At 35.2% G+C, this 19,374-nt stretch overlaps 1 protein-coding gene across 1 annotated transcript in view; it reads right to left on the reverse strand.

The window, feature by feature from the left end:
- The window catches only part of LOC150080109 (mitochondrial import receptor subunit TOM40 homolog 1-like), a 112,129-nt gene that overhangs the window by 29,294 nt on the left and 63,461 nt on the right, over nucleotides 1-19,374 (reverse strand). Inside the window, exons 4-5 of the mRNA XM_090382123.1 lie at nucleotides 5,572-5,809; nucleotides 1,660-1,742 (exon numbers count right to left, since the gene is read on the reverse strand). Coding sequence (XP_090238249.1) covers nucleotides 1,660-1,742; nucleotides 5,572-5,809 — 321 coding nt within the window. The remainder of the gene's footprint in view (nucleotides 1-1,659; nucleotides 1,743-5,571; nucleotides 5,810-19,374) is intronic.

Here is a 19,374-nt window from a genome sequence, read left to right on the forward strand (position 1 = left end):
AAGAACTGGATGCAGGGAATAACTTTGATATTATATATTTGGATCTTAGAAAGGCTTTCGATACTGTTGCACATGGAAGACTGCTGCACAAATTGGAGCAGTGTGGCATTGGAGGCAAATTGCTGCTATGGATAAGGGGATGGTTGAGTGGCAGAAGACAGAGAGTGGTAATCAATGGACACTGCTCAACGTGGACTAATGTTATTAGTGGAGTTCCTCAAGGTTCAGTGTTGGGTCCGTTGTTGTTTTCGGTGTTTATGAATGATATTGATGATGGGATATCAAGTTTAATGTCCAAGTTTGCAGATGATACAAAGGTTGGCAGGGTCGTTAAGGACACTACTGATGCTATGCTGCTGCAACAGGATCTGGAAAGGCTGAACAGATGGGCTGAGAGGTGGCAAATGAAGTTTAACATTGACAAATGTAAAGTACTACATATTGGAAACAGCAACCCCAGAGCAACGTATCAACTCTGCGGTACTACACTGACAGTGGTGGAGAATGAAAAGGACCTGGGGGTAATTGTGCAGGCAGATATGAAGTTCTCTGAGCAGTGCAGACGAGCTGCAAGAGTAGCTCATGGTGTCTTGTCAATGATATACAGGAATTTTTCTAGCAGGGATAAGGAGGTGATTATTCCCTTGTATAAGGCAATGGTTAGGCCACATCTTGAGTATTGTATACAGGTCTGGAGGCCTCATTTCAAGAAGGATGTAGAGCTGCTGGAACGGGTACAGAGAAGGGCAACAAGATTAGTAAATGGAACAAAGGGTTGCTCTTACGAAGAAAGGCTTAAGTTTTGCAAATTGCAGAGTCTGGAGACTAGGCACCGGCGAGGTGATCTGATAGAGGTGTATAAGGCTTTGAATGGTTTGAGCATGCTCAATGCCAATGGGATTCTTCATCTTGCTCAGAATAATCACCTCAGAGGGCATAAATTCAAATTGAGGAAGGACGGATGTCGGATAGATGTGCGGAAATTTGCCTTTGGCCAGCGGGTGGTTGGTTGGTGGAACCGACTTCCATCACTTTTTGTTGAAGTTGATAGCCTAAACAAATTTAAAGCTCAACTGGACAGGTATTTCGAACGAACGGAGGGGTGAAATGGGAGTGGTTTTTTTTTTTTTTTTTTTTTTTGGCTGATGCTGAATAAGCTTGCTTTCTTGCATCATATGCCTCTACTAATGCTAATGCTAATAATAGCCTACACAGTTTTGTGTTTCTTTTTTTTTTTATGCAAGGAGTTAATCAATAATAACATTCAGTAACACTGAGAACTGCATTTGATGAATGTTTCCTATGTAGAGTTGCATCAAACAATAAGAGTGAATGCATGTCAACACAAGCAAGTTGAACACTTCCAGCACAACACAAGCAAGGTGAACACTTCCAGCACATTCTGCAATTAGTTTTAATAGTTTCGATTTCCAGTAATTTCACTAATGAAAACAGGCAATAAATTCTTTATTCATTTTTAAATAAAATTTTATTGCATTGCAAACTGGGCTGCACTTTAAATGGATAATCCTGTATAAGTAAAATTTTTCATTAATTTTGACTAATACTAATAAATTCCTACCCTACAAATATTCCAATTAACCAAAAAATTAAAAAAAAATAAATTAAATAAATTAATATTCACTAATAAAAAGTTACCTGTATGTTTTCAGTTGCTTTATGGTAATAGCAAGCATGAACTGCAGCACCACTCAATGTTAAGCTGCCAGTATAGTTGGTACCTAAAATGGAAAATGTGAATTCTTAACAACTGCTCAAGTTTAAATTTATTTCACGTTATCAGCATTCTAAAGAAGTGAGCATCATGCATAGAAAGAATTATTTACACATTTTAGTTCATTTTGTAGTTTTCTTGGGAGGGGGGAGGGGTTAATGACAAATTTAATTTTAAATATGGATGAGCAGTACTGAATTTCTTTTAACACTCTATACAAGGGCCGTTCAATAAAGAATGATCCTAATTTTCTTTCCCAACATACCTTTATTAATCATCCATATTTTGATGGCTCTTTTCAAAGTAGTCTCCATTTGATGAAATTCACTTACTCCAACATTTCTGCCATTCTCCAAAAACATGGTGGAAGCCATTTTTTGACATGCATTTCAGAATTGCTTCTGATGTCTTTAGAACTTCTTCTGATGACTGGAAACGTTTTTATCACAGCTCCTTTAACTTTGGAAATAAAAAAAAATTGCAGGGTGCAAGGTAAGAGGTGTAGGATGGATGAGGAAAACATTTGACATTAATGCTGGCTAAATACTCATGAGAGTATGATTAATGTGAAGACGAATTGTTGTGATGCAGCATCCATCCACTCGCATGCAGTTGTGGTTTGCAACGAATGTGATCCCACAAAGTGTGCAGTGTAGTTCTGTAGTAAGGTCCTGTAACAACTGTACGACAGGCACAACATGCTGGTAAACCATTCCTTGACTGTCAAAAAAAAGAGACCATTATAACCTTTCATGCAGAAGCCACTACTTTTGCTTTTTTCGGCATTGGCCATGACATAACTTCCAAACAGATACCTGTTGCTTACAGGGATCTGTTTGGAAGTCAAAATGATAAAGCCACGTCTTATCTGCCATTATCACCTTATGCAGAACCTCACAATCTTCAGTATCTGTCCGTTGCAGCTCCTAACAAATCTCCATGCAAACTTGCTGTTGCTTAGGTGTGAGTAGTCTTGGCACCTAGAGTGCATAAACACATGTCATAAGCAAATGTCATGAAGAATGCACCGTGTGTGCTTCCTACTGATATTCTCAAAATCTCTGCCAGTAACCTTACTGTTATATGACGAGCTTCTCTCATGATTACAAAAGCAGTGTTAATGGTTTCTGTGGTGAGAGCAGTAGTGGAGCTACAGGACAGTCAATTTTTGTGATATAGAATCCCATCCATCTTTTAACATCCTAAATCACCCCCAAGCTGGGCTACATGTAAGCTCAAATTCCCTATAAGCTCTTTTAATATTTCATACACTTCAGCTCATTTTTCTTGGGAACAAAATCTGAGAGCAGTGTACTGTTCCTTACATGTCATGCCCATTGTTACATAGGTTAAACTGAACAGGCATAAACTTGACTGAATGCCAAGGTTACACAGTGTGTGCACGAGTCAACTGTATAGTTGCTATGTGATGCACCTTGGTTTGGTCTCAAATTCCGCAGCTCAGTTAAAAATAGCAAGCTGTACAGTTCGTGAAAAATTATTATTCTTTATTGAACAGCCTTCGTATATTCTTCTGCAAGTATTTTAGTAAAACAGAATATGAAGTAAGGCAAGAAACAGATTAAATTATAATCTGGCTCTTTCTCTCAATTTCAACAATCAATCCCCTCCCAACCTCCAAAGAAAGCAGATTACTGTAATTTCACAATCTGATTGCTTTATGACCTTTTCAGTATTTGAAGTTCAATCTACTGATATTTCAGAAGTTTACAACAGAAAATTTAATAATCTTATTATTTAGACTGAATATGATGGCAGCAATGGGTTTTAACATTAATAACGGTTCGTTTATTAAGAAATCTTGACTGTTAGCTAATACAATTTGATTATTTGCTATCATATGTAACTCTTCTGATATTAGCAGAGGCATATGCATAAATTAGCATTAGCAGAGGCAGAAAGCAAGCTTATATATTGAACATTAGCAGAAAGCAAGCTTACATCAGCCAAATAAAAAAAAAACTTCCCATTTTCACCCATCCATTCACTCCAAACGCTTGTCTAGTTCTTCCTTGAACTAATTTAAGTTGTCCAATATGGCAGATGGAAGTTTGTTCCAACTATCAGCCACCCCACTGGCTAAAGGCAAATTTCTGCATGTCTATTCTACAAATGTCTTTCCCCAATTTGAATTTAAGTCCCCTCAGGTGAGTAATCTGAGCAAGAGGAAGAATCCTATCAGCACTGAGCTTGCTCAAACCATTCAAGGTCTTATACACCTCAATTAGATCACCTCACAGGCATCTGATCTCCAGATGCTGCAATTTGCAGAACTTAAGCCTATCTTGGTAACAGCAACTCTTCTTTCCAATCACCAATCTCATTGCCCTTCTCTGTACTCATTCCAGCAGCTCTGCATCCTTCCTAAAATGAGGCCTCCAGACCTGTATACAGTATTCAAGGTGTGGTGGCCTGACCACTGCCTTATACAAAGGGATAATCACCTCCTTATCCCTACTAGCAAAATTCATGTATATCATTGACAAGACCCTATGACCTGCTCTGGCAGCCTGTCTGCACATTTACCCCCAGGTTCTTTGCATTATCCACTACCCTGAGTGTAGTACCACACAGTTGGTAAGTTATTCTGGGGTTACTGCTACCCACATACAGAACTTTACAATTCTGTCAGTAGACATCATCAATGCAGACACAGAATCCCAATATTATTTCATACCTCCTTAGCAATGAAACATGCATCTATCTGGAAGCATATATCATCACTATTAATTGTTAAAAATTATTGGTACTGGAACAATAAGAATCCCCACTGGCTAACAATATCTGTCAACAAACTGATTAATGAATTAATGGACGAACTTCCACAGGTATGTGACTTCCACAGGTAGGTAAAGTTTTTGGTAAATCTGTCAATGGCAACTCACATCTGCTAAACAGCCAAAATAAAGTTAAAAAATTCCATCAATGAATTAGCAGCTAGAAAGCATTTTTGGCAAGATGGTGCATACCCTTGATGAATGAGAACATCGGGGGTATAGATATGATGTAGCGAAACAGGTTAATATCCAGGTGTGAACTAACATATGCAGAATCAAATGTTGTGACCAGATTCCAAATGGCTGAGAAATCTGTGACATTAGGCAGCACTAGTGATAGATGATTTTGCTTCTTTGCATAATTTTGCCTGTTTTCACCCATGCAGGATGGGGATGGAATCCTAGTGCTATATCAAGTGGGTGAACATAGGCTATGAGTAAGCATAGCCAGCATGTTAACCAAACTTTAATATTTTATTTAACTTTCAATTCACAAAAAAAAAGCCCACCCAACTTTTAAGTGGGGGTTGGGTAAGGAGTGAAACAGTAAATTCAATTCAGATGTTTTGGAAATTTGTTTTACTTTATGGTAATGAACTGATATCTCCTCTTCTTCCAGTCACATAACTCCCTGAAGAGCTGTTGTGGCCACCAACAATTTCCTACAACTGCAACGATCATGTGATCTATGAACAGCATTGAAGTGTCATGCCCAAAGGTTCACTGATCCCATCCTTCCCTTAGTTGCAGGTCTTCCTATGCACCTCTTTCCCTCGAATTTTCCGTCAATTATATTCTTCAACAGAAAGTTTTCCCTTCTTACTATATGTCCAAAAAACTTGAGTTTTCTTTTGTTGAACTGTCAATACAAGCATTATACATGATATTCAACATATGCATAATACATACAAAAGTTAATCAAATACACACACAGGTCTATAATGAATATGATTTATTAATTAATTCTTTAGATTTTTATTGAAGACATCAACAAATATGATGTATCAGTATTTAATGTATTTTTAATAATGATATTACCTGAATACCTTCCTGCTAAAGACATTACAGCTACCTCCCCTCCTGGAATTTGTTGTCCATACTGGTATGCAAGTTCTGATCCCAGAGCAAAGGACTGTGTAATAGACTGAAGATAATGAAGAACTATTACACCAGAATTATTGAGAATATCTATATTGCCAAAGGTCACTGAAGCTGTAAAATCACGACCTCGATAATCAGTGGTGAGTTGTGTAATAGGATATCTGGAGTCTTGGACCTATTTAATGGGAGAACAAATTTGGCTTTAATATTTGATCAATAAAACTGGAAAACATAAGAAATAATTTAATAATGTAAAGCCAAGTAGTGATTCAATAATACATGCAGGGAATTAATTTCTGAAATAATAATTGCATCTCTTACTTAAACAGCAATATGATGAACAACAAATAGACTGGAGGATTATTAGTCTATAATCAGAATGACAATCTCAATAAAAATATAATAAACCACACATGCCAATGAATTTCATTAAATAAAAGTGACACAAAATTAAAATTACATTTTGTTGTTTAAAATGCAAAGTTAGCAAGGACTATAAATAAACATACTGATAGTATTTTACCAGAAAGACATGAACAAGGTGTTTACATATGGTAGATACATAAAAAAAAAAAAAACTTTACAAGCATTATAAAGACATTGTACACAGGACATTAGCAATTTTTTTTTTCCGTGTGTGTGTGTGTGTGTGTGTGTGTGTGTGTGTGTGTGTGTGTGTGTGTGTGCAGGCATACACACCTGAAGGAGGCAATATATAAGGAAACTATTATCACACTACCTAGCAATAATAGAACAGTAGCACATATATTAAACTACAATCATGCTATTTCATTACACTGAGAGCTCAGATCAAAGAGATCAACAATTATTTTTCCTAAAAATTTGTTAATTTTAGTTTCAATTTTTCACAATGAGGAAAACTAAATTTCATATGTTGAGAGGACTTTATGTTGGTCATTCATAATGAATTAATTTGTGAATAACATTACTTATATCATGTGAATTGTTCGATTTTTTAACAGAAAAACTGAACAAAAAAATTTTAAAAACTGAACGAAGTGAAATGAGATATAAATAAAAGGTACATATCACCCAGAAGGTAATTTACTAATTAAATAAACTAACCACTGAATGTTAAAGTGAAATATTCTTTTTTACTTCTATAACCAACCATGATGGCATTCTGTGATCTATTTGGATCACAAAATTCATAGATTCTGGCAAACACCTCTGGTTAAAGTAAAATGACTACTTTGCATACGTACTATAGAAGTACACTGAATGTGAAATCACAAATAGTACTAACTCTCAACATTTGTAACACATTCTCCACCATCAAGGAAAGGCTACACTGAAAATATCGTCTATCACAGTTTTATGAAATAATTAATTCTAGCAAAAGATGTTGCCAATAACCAAACTAAACGAAAATACAAGCGTTGTACATAAAGGTAACATTAATTCTTATTTTGAAATGAATGTGTGAAAATTAAATAAAAATTTGTAATGACTGAACTGGTGGCTAAAGAAGCTTTAAAAATGAAGAAAGCACGTGCCAATCTAGGGTAGCAGCTTTTGCTGGTGAGGACAACCGTGGTGGAAGGAAGATTATAGAATTGATTAACTCAGTAGCAGTCACACAACTATTTGTTACAAACTCATTTACTCAGAACCTGATGGGTAGCCAACCTTTTTTGCTCTAGAAATTTGTTTTTTACTTATTTTGCTTGTAGCATACTAATATTTCTTCTTTTATAATGAAAGCCTGTTACTGTATATATTTTTTAATTTTCATTAAAAAAAAATTAAAAATTCAAAAAAAATGCTGTGCATTCTACATGTTGTTTAACAAAATATATTAATACTGCTGAAAATGAAAAATCAAAGTAAGAGCCATAAAATATAAACAAGAAACTAACAGTCATTTCTATTTTCCAGTTCAGAGAACCATTAAGAGCACAAAATATAAAACTTACATTTGCGCATATAGGTCAAACAAATAAAGGAATATATTAAATAATAATCAGAGCAAGAAATAATTTTACATCAGTAATAATACAGTAGACTCTCCGTCAACCGGAATTCAAGCAACCGGCAAAAAATCTTGGAATAGTAGGTAGTTGAAAAATTAAAATGATACACTAATTTCTAGATAAAATGATTCAAACTTGGCACGCTGCTTTGCGCTGTGAGTACATGCATGTGCCTCCCTCATCACACATTTGTCTCTCACTCCTGACAATTCACTGTGTAAATATACCGGTTGATTTATTGTTATTCAAATTCTATGTTCTCTTTCAACCCCTAGTATGCCGAAACAGGTAGCAAGTAAGCATAAACGTGTAGTGCTTACCCTCAAGCAGATGAAAATATGCAAGAGGCTTGAGAAAGGTGAAAGTTGTGCAGTGCTCATGGAAGAATTTAATATTGGCTCATCAATAATCTATGACATTAAGGCTCAGTCTCAGAAAATAAAGGAGTTTTATGCCAAATCGGAGTGACAAGAGTGTAGAGAAGCGTCTCTCTTCATACATTGAGAATGGAAGTGCTTGACCAGGCCCTGTATGAGTGGTTTTCGCTGAAAAGATCCGAGGGTGGTTGCATTTCTGGACCCATGTTGCAAGAAAAAGCGAAAGAATTTCACGAGAAAATGAAAATTGAAGGTAAGTGTTCGTTTTCAAGTGGCTGGCTTACTAGATTCAAGGTTTGTCGTGGCATCCGTAAGCTGGATTTGTCGGGAGAGCAGAAATCGGCTGATTTTCAGGCTGCAGCTTCATTTTGTGAAGTGTTTAGTGAAATAGTGGAAAAAAATGACTTGACCCCAGAACAGATTTATAATGCAGATGAGACACGACTAATGTGGAAGTGTCTGCCTAATTCTACTTTGTCTGGAGGTAATGAGAAGGTAGCTCATGGGATTAAGCAACATAAAGAGTGTGTAACTGTGCTCGTTTGTGCAAATGCATCAGGAAATCATAAGGTAAAGCTGTGTGTGGTTGGCAAATTTGCTAAACAAAGGTGCTTTAAAGGCGTAAGTAACCTTCCCGTACATTATCATGCACAGAGTAACAGTTGGATGGATCCAGGAATCTTTACCAAGTGGTTTCATTATTCATTTGTCCCTAGTGTTAAAGAAAATTTATGAAAGAAAGGATTACCAGAGAATAGCAAAGTTTTGTTACTCTTGGATAACTGTCACGCACATACTCCTGCTGAAGAGCTAGTTAATGGCAACATTTTCATGTGTTATCTTCCAGCTAACGTCACAAATCTGATCCAACCAATGGATCAGGGAGTGATGCAAAACATAAAAATGTTTTACAGGCGCGGATGCAGATGAAGATATACCAGTAACTCATACACTGAATACAGAAGACATTATAAAAGCTGTTTGTGAATCATGGAAAAATGAAAGTTCCAGAGGAGGAAGAAAGCGATGACGATGTGTGTCAGGTGGGAAAAGTATCCTGGCAGAGAGCTACTGCAGCATTTGAAACTTTAATAGCTTTTGCAGAACAGCAACCCTTCTTCAATTCTCAGCATCTTATGCAGCTCCACATCATGCATAACTTGACTTTGTCTGAGACATGTAAGACCTCAAAGCAAGGTGATATTTGTTCATTTCTGAAGAATGCTGAAAGCAAGTTTGGCAGCACAACATCTACTGATGCAGATCCTGACTATCCTCATGCGATGTCTACCCAGTAAACTCTCTACCTACTGCATCAGTTTTGAGTGATGTTTTGTAAGTTACTGTATTCAAAAAGCAGTTTCTATAATAAAACTCAGTTTCTTTGGTAAAATTTGTCCATGTTTGTCTTAATTTTCTAAGTATTGGGCTTAGTCAAGTATTTTTTTAATACTAACTCTCAAGCAACCAGAAACTACAGTTATCCAGCATCTACCAATTCCCATGGGTGCCAGTTAACTGGGAGTCTACTGTAATTGAGACAAAAACACATTTTGTATAATAATGACATAAAACAAACTATTTGCCATAGCAAATCACTGGCTGATGTGTGGCCAAACTACTTTCCATCACACATCAGCTGACATGCCAATTTCATACTACACATGAGAAAGTGAAGCAAGCATGCTGAAGGGAAAGTCAAAAACAGTAAATATCATGCAGAATATGACAGGTTCTTTGCATTTTTAATTCTAAATAAACAATTTCCACTCCCGAAACAACTCAAATAAAACTTCGATTATATTTAAGAAGGTAGGAAAAAAAAAAAAAAAAAAATTCAAATTTGTAATCATTAAGTAATAATTAATGTATAACAGATATTTTCAAATGGCCCCTATGCATGATTCCCAAAGAGTTAAAGAAAATACAGAATGAATCTGTAGAACAGTTGGGGTACGAGGTTATTACCACGTTGGCCAAGGTTATTACCGTTTTGTAGCGCCAGCAAATGCTAAGTTTTTCTTTATATATTTAGTCATTTTATTGACTTAATTGTAATACTAAATTATTTTCTATAAGTAGCTTTATTATAGCTACTAGTCAAGCTCCTTGGTTTAATTGAAATTAGATAGTGATTTTGAATGTTAATACTTAAATGTCCATAGATCTTACCGTTTGTAACTTGACGTCACTGTTATATGATACGGAATAGCATAAAGTAAATCTCAAACTTCATAGCATAAGGTTTAATGTAAAACTACATAGAAAAATACATAGCACTGTATTAGAAATCTGTTAGATTAGTATAGTATTATCAATTAATCAGTAAAATTTATTAATCTTATTAAATTTCATTGTTAATTAAATTATACTTAAACGGAATCATGACCCACACTCAGAGCCGGCCCGAACAAAAGCGGGGCCCGGTGCAAAGTTGACTTGCGGGGCCTTGATACAAATTTCGTACAACAAAATAATTTATTGCATTTTGATATTTATTACATTGCACAAATTGGTTTAGTTAAGGATTACATGAAACTGATAAATAATTAAATTATTTTAATAAAATTAACATTTCAATCACAAAAAAAATCTTTAATAAACGAAATAAGAAAAATAATTGCTTCGTATACTTATAAAATACAATTTGGTATGCGACTTAATCGAATAAGGTCACAATATGTGATTTTTGTTTCATTTTCTTACATGTTTTATAGCAAATTCTTGATAATATCCTCATAATTTAGTTTTTTGGCTATTTCGGATTCGATAGATAAAATGGCTAAGGAGGTAAATCGTTCTTGACTAATGCTAGATTTCAAGTAATTTTTTATTATTTTCGATCTTGAGAAAGATCTTTCTGCAGATGCGACAGTAACTGGTAAGGTTAATATAATTTTCAGAACAGTAACAAAATTTGGATACAATTCAAATGAATTATTTTTCAGTAAATATTGTAATATTGTGATCCTGGAAGGCAAAACTCGACGACAAATTTTGATTTCATTAAATAAATCAATGCAATCAATATCATCTTGCAAGGTCGCTATTAAATCTTTGCAACATTTAAGAAGATCGTTTTCAGTCAGTTTTTGAATATTATCCGAATTATATAAAAAACCATATGATGTCTCATGTTCGTGATAAATTTCGAATATTTTCTTAAAAGAAATAATCGCACTATCAATTATGACTAGAAAATATTTGAATTTTGAAATATTCTTCGCCTGATGAAATAGGCTGATCGGTTCCTTCATAACAAAATTGCTTTGTTTTTCGTCCAGTTCTTTGATTCTTAAATTCAGATGTCACTTGTAATTCTTCAGCTATTTCCTTTGCAGTTATTAAAGAAGATTTGAATCCCGATTCACGATACTGTTCAAAAAAATTTAAAAGGCCTTTTAAATGTGAATTTGTAGTACCGATATCTATATTTGAATTTTGAAATATCTTGCTCACAATATTTACTCTATTCAGTATGTCATACCAAATGACCAAACTTAATAAAAATTCAAATGAAGTTTATTTTCGATTGATTGGATTTCGGATTTCGTTTTCATGTCACTGGTATGTTCATAAAGGTATTTCAAAGCTAGAGAAAATTGTGGTACTTGGTAGCTCACAGTTTTCACACTTTCGAGGCGACATTCCCACCTGGTTTCTGACAGTGGTTTTGGAGTAAGTTGTTTGACACGCTCTTTTAATATATCACAGCGTATCACAGAACTTATATATGCTTTGTAAAGTCCCAAAAAATGAATTTGCAAGAGAAGATGATTTTGAAATGTCTCCAAGAACTAAATTCAAATTATGACTTCCGCAGGGCATATACTGTGCTTTGGAATTCTTTTGCAGGATAAAAACCTCTCATATGAGCTCCGTTATCGTAACCCTGTCCTCGACAGTTCCCTAAATCTAATTCCTCCCTTTCTAATATGTTTTCAATTTTGTCTGATAACCCTTTTCCTGTCGGGTCTTTTACTGTTTCAAAACAAATAATTGTTCTTGTATACTCACATCACTTTCAGAGTTATCTACATTATCATATCTTAAAATAACAGATAATTGTTCTTGATGGCTTACATCTGGAGTGCAATCTAATAAAATTGTGAAATACATAGCTTTCTGAACTGTATTTATTATTTCCTTTCTAGCTTTTTTAGCCAAAGCAGAAATCAGTTCATCTTGTATTCTATGAGATAAATAGGAACGCAATGCTGATTCTACGCACCGATCCAAATGTTTTTTCATAATTGGGTCAAATCTTGCGAGTAATTCTATGAGACCTAAGAAATTACCGTTGTGCGGTTTATATAAAGCATCACTACTGCCCCTGAATGCCAAATTATGCTCTAATAAATATAAAATTGCAGTCACTATTCGTTCAAAAACACATTTTAAACGCTGTATTTCGTTTTTAATTATTTTTTCGTGTTCTTTGTCAATAGTGTTTCCAAGTTTCAAATTCTTTTCAAGTTGTAACAATTTGTACATAGCTTGTAAATGATATTCTGATCTTTCATGACTTTGTAATCGCGAACTTAAATGTACCCAATCGTTAAGTCCAGTTAAACACAGAGAAATGGTATTTGAAGAGAATAACTTACACGCATAACACAATGTGGCATCTTTGTACTTTTGAGTAGAGTAACCACCTTCGTTCTTGACGTTCCCCATTCGTTAATTTTCTTAAATAATAATTTTCAGAAAAACTTCTGTTATTTTTATCTTTCGTAAAATCGTAGTTTTTTATTTGTGTCACGCCATTTTGTATGATAGCCATTCTAAATTTATCAGTTATAATTTCGGGCCAAGTACCAGGATCATTGATATCGACATTTTCGTCTTCGTCGCTTTGTTGATTCTCTTGAAGCTGCGGTCCTCAGAATAATTCATCTTGTTCTTTGTTCGACACTGACAAAAAATCCTCCGTCCGTACTTTTCCCTCTGCTTCATGATTATCTTCCCGTTCTACAGTTTTCTTATCATCGCTTTCCTCTTCATTAGGACGAGAGCTGGCTTTATGATGATCAGGATCGTTTTCGTGGATGTCGCACGGCGTAATTTCATTTCCGCGAGTTTGATCTTCCAGTAATTGCGAATTATGCGTTTCTTCAGTTTGTTACACATTTTCGGTTTTTAAAAATTTTGCAAGGGAGATGCACTGTTTTTCCATAAGTTCTTCTCTCTTTCTTTTTTTCTTCAATTTATCAGAGCCACACATACTTTCTTCCTGCAGCTCTGTCTCTACTAGTCATATTGTGAAATAGAGACGAATATGTTATTTATTTTCACACCTCGCAAATCGCGATAAAAACGTACAATGTACGATCAGCTGTCATATATATATATATATATATATATCTGATAATTAAAATAAATATGATATTTAAAATAAAAATATCAGCCAGTAGTACGGCAATAATACAGAGTGAAACGAAACGCAAAATAATATAAAATAAACAAACAGGGAAGGGAAAGTAGTTTCCCTTCCCTGTTTGAGAAGGGAAAAGAAAGTAGTAGAAAGTCAGAGAAGGGAAAGAAAGTAGTAGAAAGTAGTCTCTACTTTCCCTTCCCCGTTTGTTTATTTTATATTATTTTGCGCTTCGTTTCGCTCTGTATTATTGCCGTACTACTGGCTGATGTTTTTATTTTAAATATCATATTTATTTTAATTATCAGATATAATTAGGCATCATGTGGAGGATATGCATTTGCTGCCTCTAATGATAACTACATAGCCATATTTATTTATTTTTATTACTTTTACCTAACTTTTACCTCACATAATATAAATTAGTGGTAGTAGTGGGTTGATATGCTAAATAAGCAGTGCCTGTGCCGCCATCTATTCTTTTCCTTTCTATTATATAAGTTGGTTAAGCTTGCATTATGTTAGTGGTGTGGCTCTGATCAAGAGTGCTGTCTGTTCTATAGTTTATTTTTCGCTGCATAAGGACCACCGCCATGCAAATCCTCTGCATTGGTTGATCTATCGGAGAATGGAGGGGTGGTTTGGTTCTTCGATATTTCTGCCTTTGCGATGATTTGTATGACGATTGAAATGCAGCGATTCCATGACCATTATTGGCCTCGTGGTCCTCTGTCGATATGGGGCATGATGGTCAGTCTATCATTTTGATATTTTAGTTTTTTGGTAGTTTCTTTAACCCTTTTTTGGTGATATTTCACGTTTTTTGGAACTGGTACCTTCGAGGGGGGTTACCGCTAAATTATTTATAATTGGAATTATTTTAAATTTACATTTTTTATTAATTGGGTTTAATGACTTAATTGACAAAATTTTACAGGGGATTATCGACTACCTTTTTGGCCTATTATCTCTACTTTCCCTTCCCTGTTTGTTTATTTTATATTATTTTGCGTTTCGTTTCGCTCTGTATTATTGCCGTACTACTGGCTGATGTTTTTATTTTAAATATCATATTTTAATTATCAGATATAATTAGGCATCATGTGGAGGATGTGCATTTGCTGCCTCTAATGATAACTACATAGCCATATTTATTTATTTTTATTACTTTTACCTAACTTTTACCTCACATAATATATATATATATATATATAAATATATTAAGTGTTACTATTATATAAAAATAAAAATAAAAACAAAATGTTACATATAGAACTAACCGATTAATGCCATCAAACGATAGAACATTACATCGGACGTTAGGTATGTCCAAATTATATAAGTTAACGTAATGCAAGTACCTCATCGTTTGAAAATTGATGTAACCATTCTCCAACCGTACCTCCAGCATACATGAAAAAATATGCCCAACATGGAAACCCATTTTGTAGGAGACTTTGTCGAGGGCTAAACTCCTACAATATAAAAACCCAAGTTAGACTGAGCCATCGGTTTCTGTTATCATCTGCCTGTATACCAATTCCAATATCCATAATAATGGATAATACAATTAATTTAGCATTAGGTTATAGTAAATACTATAAATCAGTATAAATCTGGCCGTCCAAAATGTGGGTTATGTCTAATCATAATTTGTATGAATACAGACTGGATGATATTTAGCCCGACCGACCGCTACAAAATTATAAGCACAACTGAGAAATATTAATAATTGTTGAAAAATATGCAGAAAAATTTTGTTGAACAATATGCAAAAAATATTTGTAGAAATAAGCTAATAAAGCTAACTAAAGGCGAACGGAAGTCAGAGTAGTTAAAGCAATAGTATCTCACTCCCCCTCGAATTACTCTAATAGTTCGTGAGATATGAAAAATTAAGGCAAGAGGATAGATAAAAGTAAAACAGAAAAGGAAAAGCATTTATCAATATTACATCGGATTTAACCGGGAGTGTAAAATCCCAACCCTAATAGTAGGGATCCTGGTTAATAGTAAGAGCTGGTAAAAATATATAAAAAGCATGCCAAAAGCAACAGAAAAAGGAAAAGAGGAAACGGAATGGCTAGTTCCTAAGATAATTTACTATAATTTACTATAAAACCAAAGATCAAACATTATATAGTGGCAAACATTATGTGAGGTTTAAAACAAAGGAAAGAATGCCATTAAACAACAATGGCGGGAATACCTTATATTCAGGCTACGGTAATGAATATAAGGTATTCCCGCCATTGTTGTTTAATGGCATTCTTTCCTTTGTTTTAAACCTCACATAATGTTTGCCACGATATAATGTTTGATCTTTGGTTTTATAGTAAATTATAGTAAATTATCTTAGGAACTAGCCATTCCGTTTCCTCTTTTCCTTTTTCTGTTGCTTTTGGCATGCTTTTTATATATTTTTACCAGCTCTTACTATTAACCAGGATCCCTACTATTAGGGTCGGGATTTTACACTCCCGGTTAAATCCGATGTAATATTGATAAAATGCTATTCCTTTTCTGTTTTACTTTTATCTATCCTCTTGCCTTAATTTTTCATATCTCACGAACTATTAGAGTAATTCGAGGGGGAGTGAGATACTATTGCTTTAACTACTCTGACTTCCGTTCGCCTTTAGTTAGCTTTATTAGCTTATTTCTACAAATATTTTTTGCATATTGTTCAACAAAATTTTTCTGCATATTTTTCAACAATTATTAATATTTCTCAGTTGTGCTTATAATTTTGTAGCGATCGGTCGGGCTAAATATCATCCAGTCTGTATTCGTACAAATTATGATTAGACATAATCCACATTTTGGACGGCCAGATTTATACTGATTTATAGTATTTACTATAACCTAATGCTAAATTAATTGTATTATCCATTATTATGGATATTGGAATTGGTATACAGGCAGATGATAACAGAAACCGATGGCTCAGTCTAACTTGGGTTTTTATATTGTAGGAGTTTAGCCCTCGACAAAGTCTCCTACAAAATGGGTTCCCATGTTGGGCTTATTTTGTTATTTATCTAATATTTGATATATTTTTATGTAACTTTGCATATTTTTTCATGTATGCTGGAGGTACGGTTGGAGAATGGTTACATCAATTTTCAAACGATGAGGTACTTGCATTACGTTAACTTATATAATTTGGATATATATATATATATATATTTGTGGGGAATATTTATTCAATAATTTCAAATGAAACTCCAATTATTATATAATTATTATTTTATTATATGATTATATAATTATTTTTATTTGTAGGCTTCGATCAGCCTAATTGTGTATAAGGTCTCTAAGATTAGGATCAAATGAGTAAATGGCCTACTAAAGAAGCGTAGTTAATGAGTAGCCTACTAAAGAGGCTTAAAATGAATAGCCCAGTCGGTGGTATATATAGCCTTTAGAGTACGATAACTATGCAAACGCTGGCAACATATAATCGTACATCTGAACGACTTGTAAGGAGAGATATTTTAAATATATTTGAAAGAAAATATATTTTTCCGTGTTCTTTGGAGAATTCTTGGCGGGCTTTCGGATAATGTTAATAGCATGATTATTGACATTTTATTTCTTATGTATATTGAAAATATGGCCATTTTATTTTATGGCGATGTCGCTAGATTTTGCGACAGTATTAAAACAAAACAAAAAAATGAAACCATTTTTATTTTGCAAAATCAGTCAGCGGCACGGGGCCTTCAGAAACGCGGGGCCTTGTGCGCTCGCACCCCCCTCGGGCCGGCTCTGCCCACACTAGAGCAGCAAAGCAGCAAGCACAAAGTAGCCGTAGTAGTGTGGCTAGTGGGAGAACTGAAGGGGGGCGAATCTCCAAAGCATCAGTCTAAAAAAATGTGCAAAATGTGAAATGTTTACAGACAGGTCTAGAAGAGGACATGATCTAGTCAAGGAGGATGTCTTTTTGTGTGTGTGTGTGTGTGTGTGTGTGTGTGTGTGTGTGTGTGTGTGGTGCAGAGACTGTGAAGAAATTAGGCACCAACTCAGTGTTCTGATGGGCATCTATGAGAGTTTAAAGTGTAGGGTATATGCCCTCGAAGAAATTAATATGAGGGGCCCATTAAGCTCTCAGCTGCCCAACTCAAAGCCAGAGCTCACTCCTGAGCATCAGACAACACAGTGGCAATCTCCAAGGCAGAATGCACTGGTCCCAGAGGAAGCAGTTATTGTTGGTGACTATTATCAAAGAGATGGGGAATATATTATGCAAAAAAGGATAGGGGGAACAGGACAAGGGTATATCGGCCAGGGGCAAAAGCTGATGATGTTGTAGGGCAGATATCATCTTTTAATGGAACAAAAGGTGATATTGTTGTACGCTGGCATTAATGATCTTAAGAGTAAAAGATCTGCAGATTTACTCAACAAGTAGAGGTTAATGCTGAAAAAAAGTCGCGAGTTAGGGTTAAATTTGAAAGTCTCTGCAATTCTGCACAGACACGATAGGAGGGAGTATATGATGAGAGCCTTATCAATCAATTTGACCCTGGAGAGGTTGTACAAGTCTCATGGGGTAGAATTTTTTTTCAGCGTAGTCTGTGCTTCTAACAGGACAGACTGCTTTTACAGGGATGGGATACACTTAAATAGAAAGGGTGCAAGAATATTTGCTGACACTACTGAGGCAGTGTTAGGTGGGTCGGAAAACTGCTAGCTTGTGGGGGGGGGGACTCACAGACTAAAAGATTAACAGTAGCCACAGGCAAAGGCGAAATTGATTCTTGCACTGCTTCTATTGTAACGAGCAGCGGCCTAGAGAGTAATTTGCTGGGGTTTCAAGAGCTGCTGGGAGTCATCATGGAACAAGTAAATACATGGGCTGTTAAAGGTAACTAAGAGTAAGAATGGGTGCATGTATACTTGCATATACACCAATGCTAGGAGTATGGTAAATATATTTGATAAATTTGAAGTGCTGATCAAGGCATCAAAGGCTGATACTGTGGGGATATCAGAGACATGGTGTCACACAGATATAAGCAATGCGAAATTGGAATTTGGGGATTACAATGTGTACAGAAAGGATAACAGGGTAGGAAGGAGGGGTTATGCTGTTAATTAAGAAACATAAAATCTAAGTAAGTGCATCCAGTTGACATGGGTGGACAGTGCAATGTTGAGCCTGTTTGGTGTGACATAAACATTGGGAAAGGGAAAATGAGAGTATGAGTGTGTAGAAGGAGTGGCCTAATGACTCTGATGAGAACAACAAACAGTTGTGCAGAGAAATAGAGTGGGCCAGTAAATCAGAATGACTTGTAATGAGGGATTTTAACTTCCAGATATTGACTGGAACTTGTGGGTTGGTCACTCGCATGCTAGCAAGACTTTTGTGGATTTATTGGAGGATTGTTTTCTACAGCAACGTGTTCAAGGGGCAACCAAAAGAAGTAATACTCCTGATCTGATTATCAGCAATGATTATTCATGCACCAAGAATTTGCATATAAAGGAACCACTAGGTGACAGTGATCACAGTGTACTAATGTGGGATTTACTTAAAGATGTAACTACCATCAAAGGTAAAGGGAAGGATTTTTGCTTTCGTAAAGGTGACTACACTTGTCTCAGACAGTATTTAAATTCTATATAGTGGGATCAACTGATGATGTTACCAATGGTAAATTCTAAATGGGAAGCTTGGTTTGGTTTGGTTTTTAATGGCGCATTGGCAGCTATGGCCATAATGCGCCAAATCAAAAAATAAAACTAATACAAAAATATTGGTCAGCCTTAGAACAGGCTACCGTGTCAAAAAGGTAAAAATGATACAGTGGTTACTAAATGGGAAGCCTTCAGTGACTTAATCTAGGAGGCTACTAGGCATTTCATGCCAACTAAGAAATACTGTTCAATGTTCAGGCCTAAATGGATGTCAGATGAATTAATGAGGCTTGTGGCAGAGAAGAAAAATTCATGGGATGCATATAAATTATTAGGCAACACAGAAGCC

Source organism: Mastigoproctus giganteus, chromosome 9 (assembly GCF_048544385.1).
Source record: "Mastigoproctus giganteus isolate SK-2022 chromosome 9, ASM4854438v1, whole genome shotgun sequence".
Taxonomy (NCBI): domain Eukaryota; kingdom Metazoa; phylum Arthropoda; class Arachnida; order Uropygi; family Thelyphonidae; genus Mastigoproctus; species Mastigoproctus giganteus.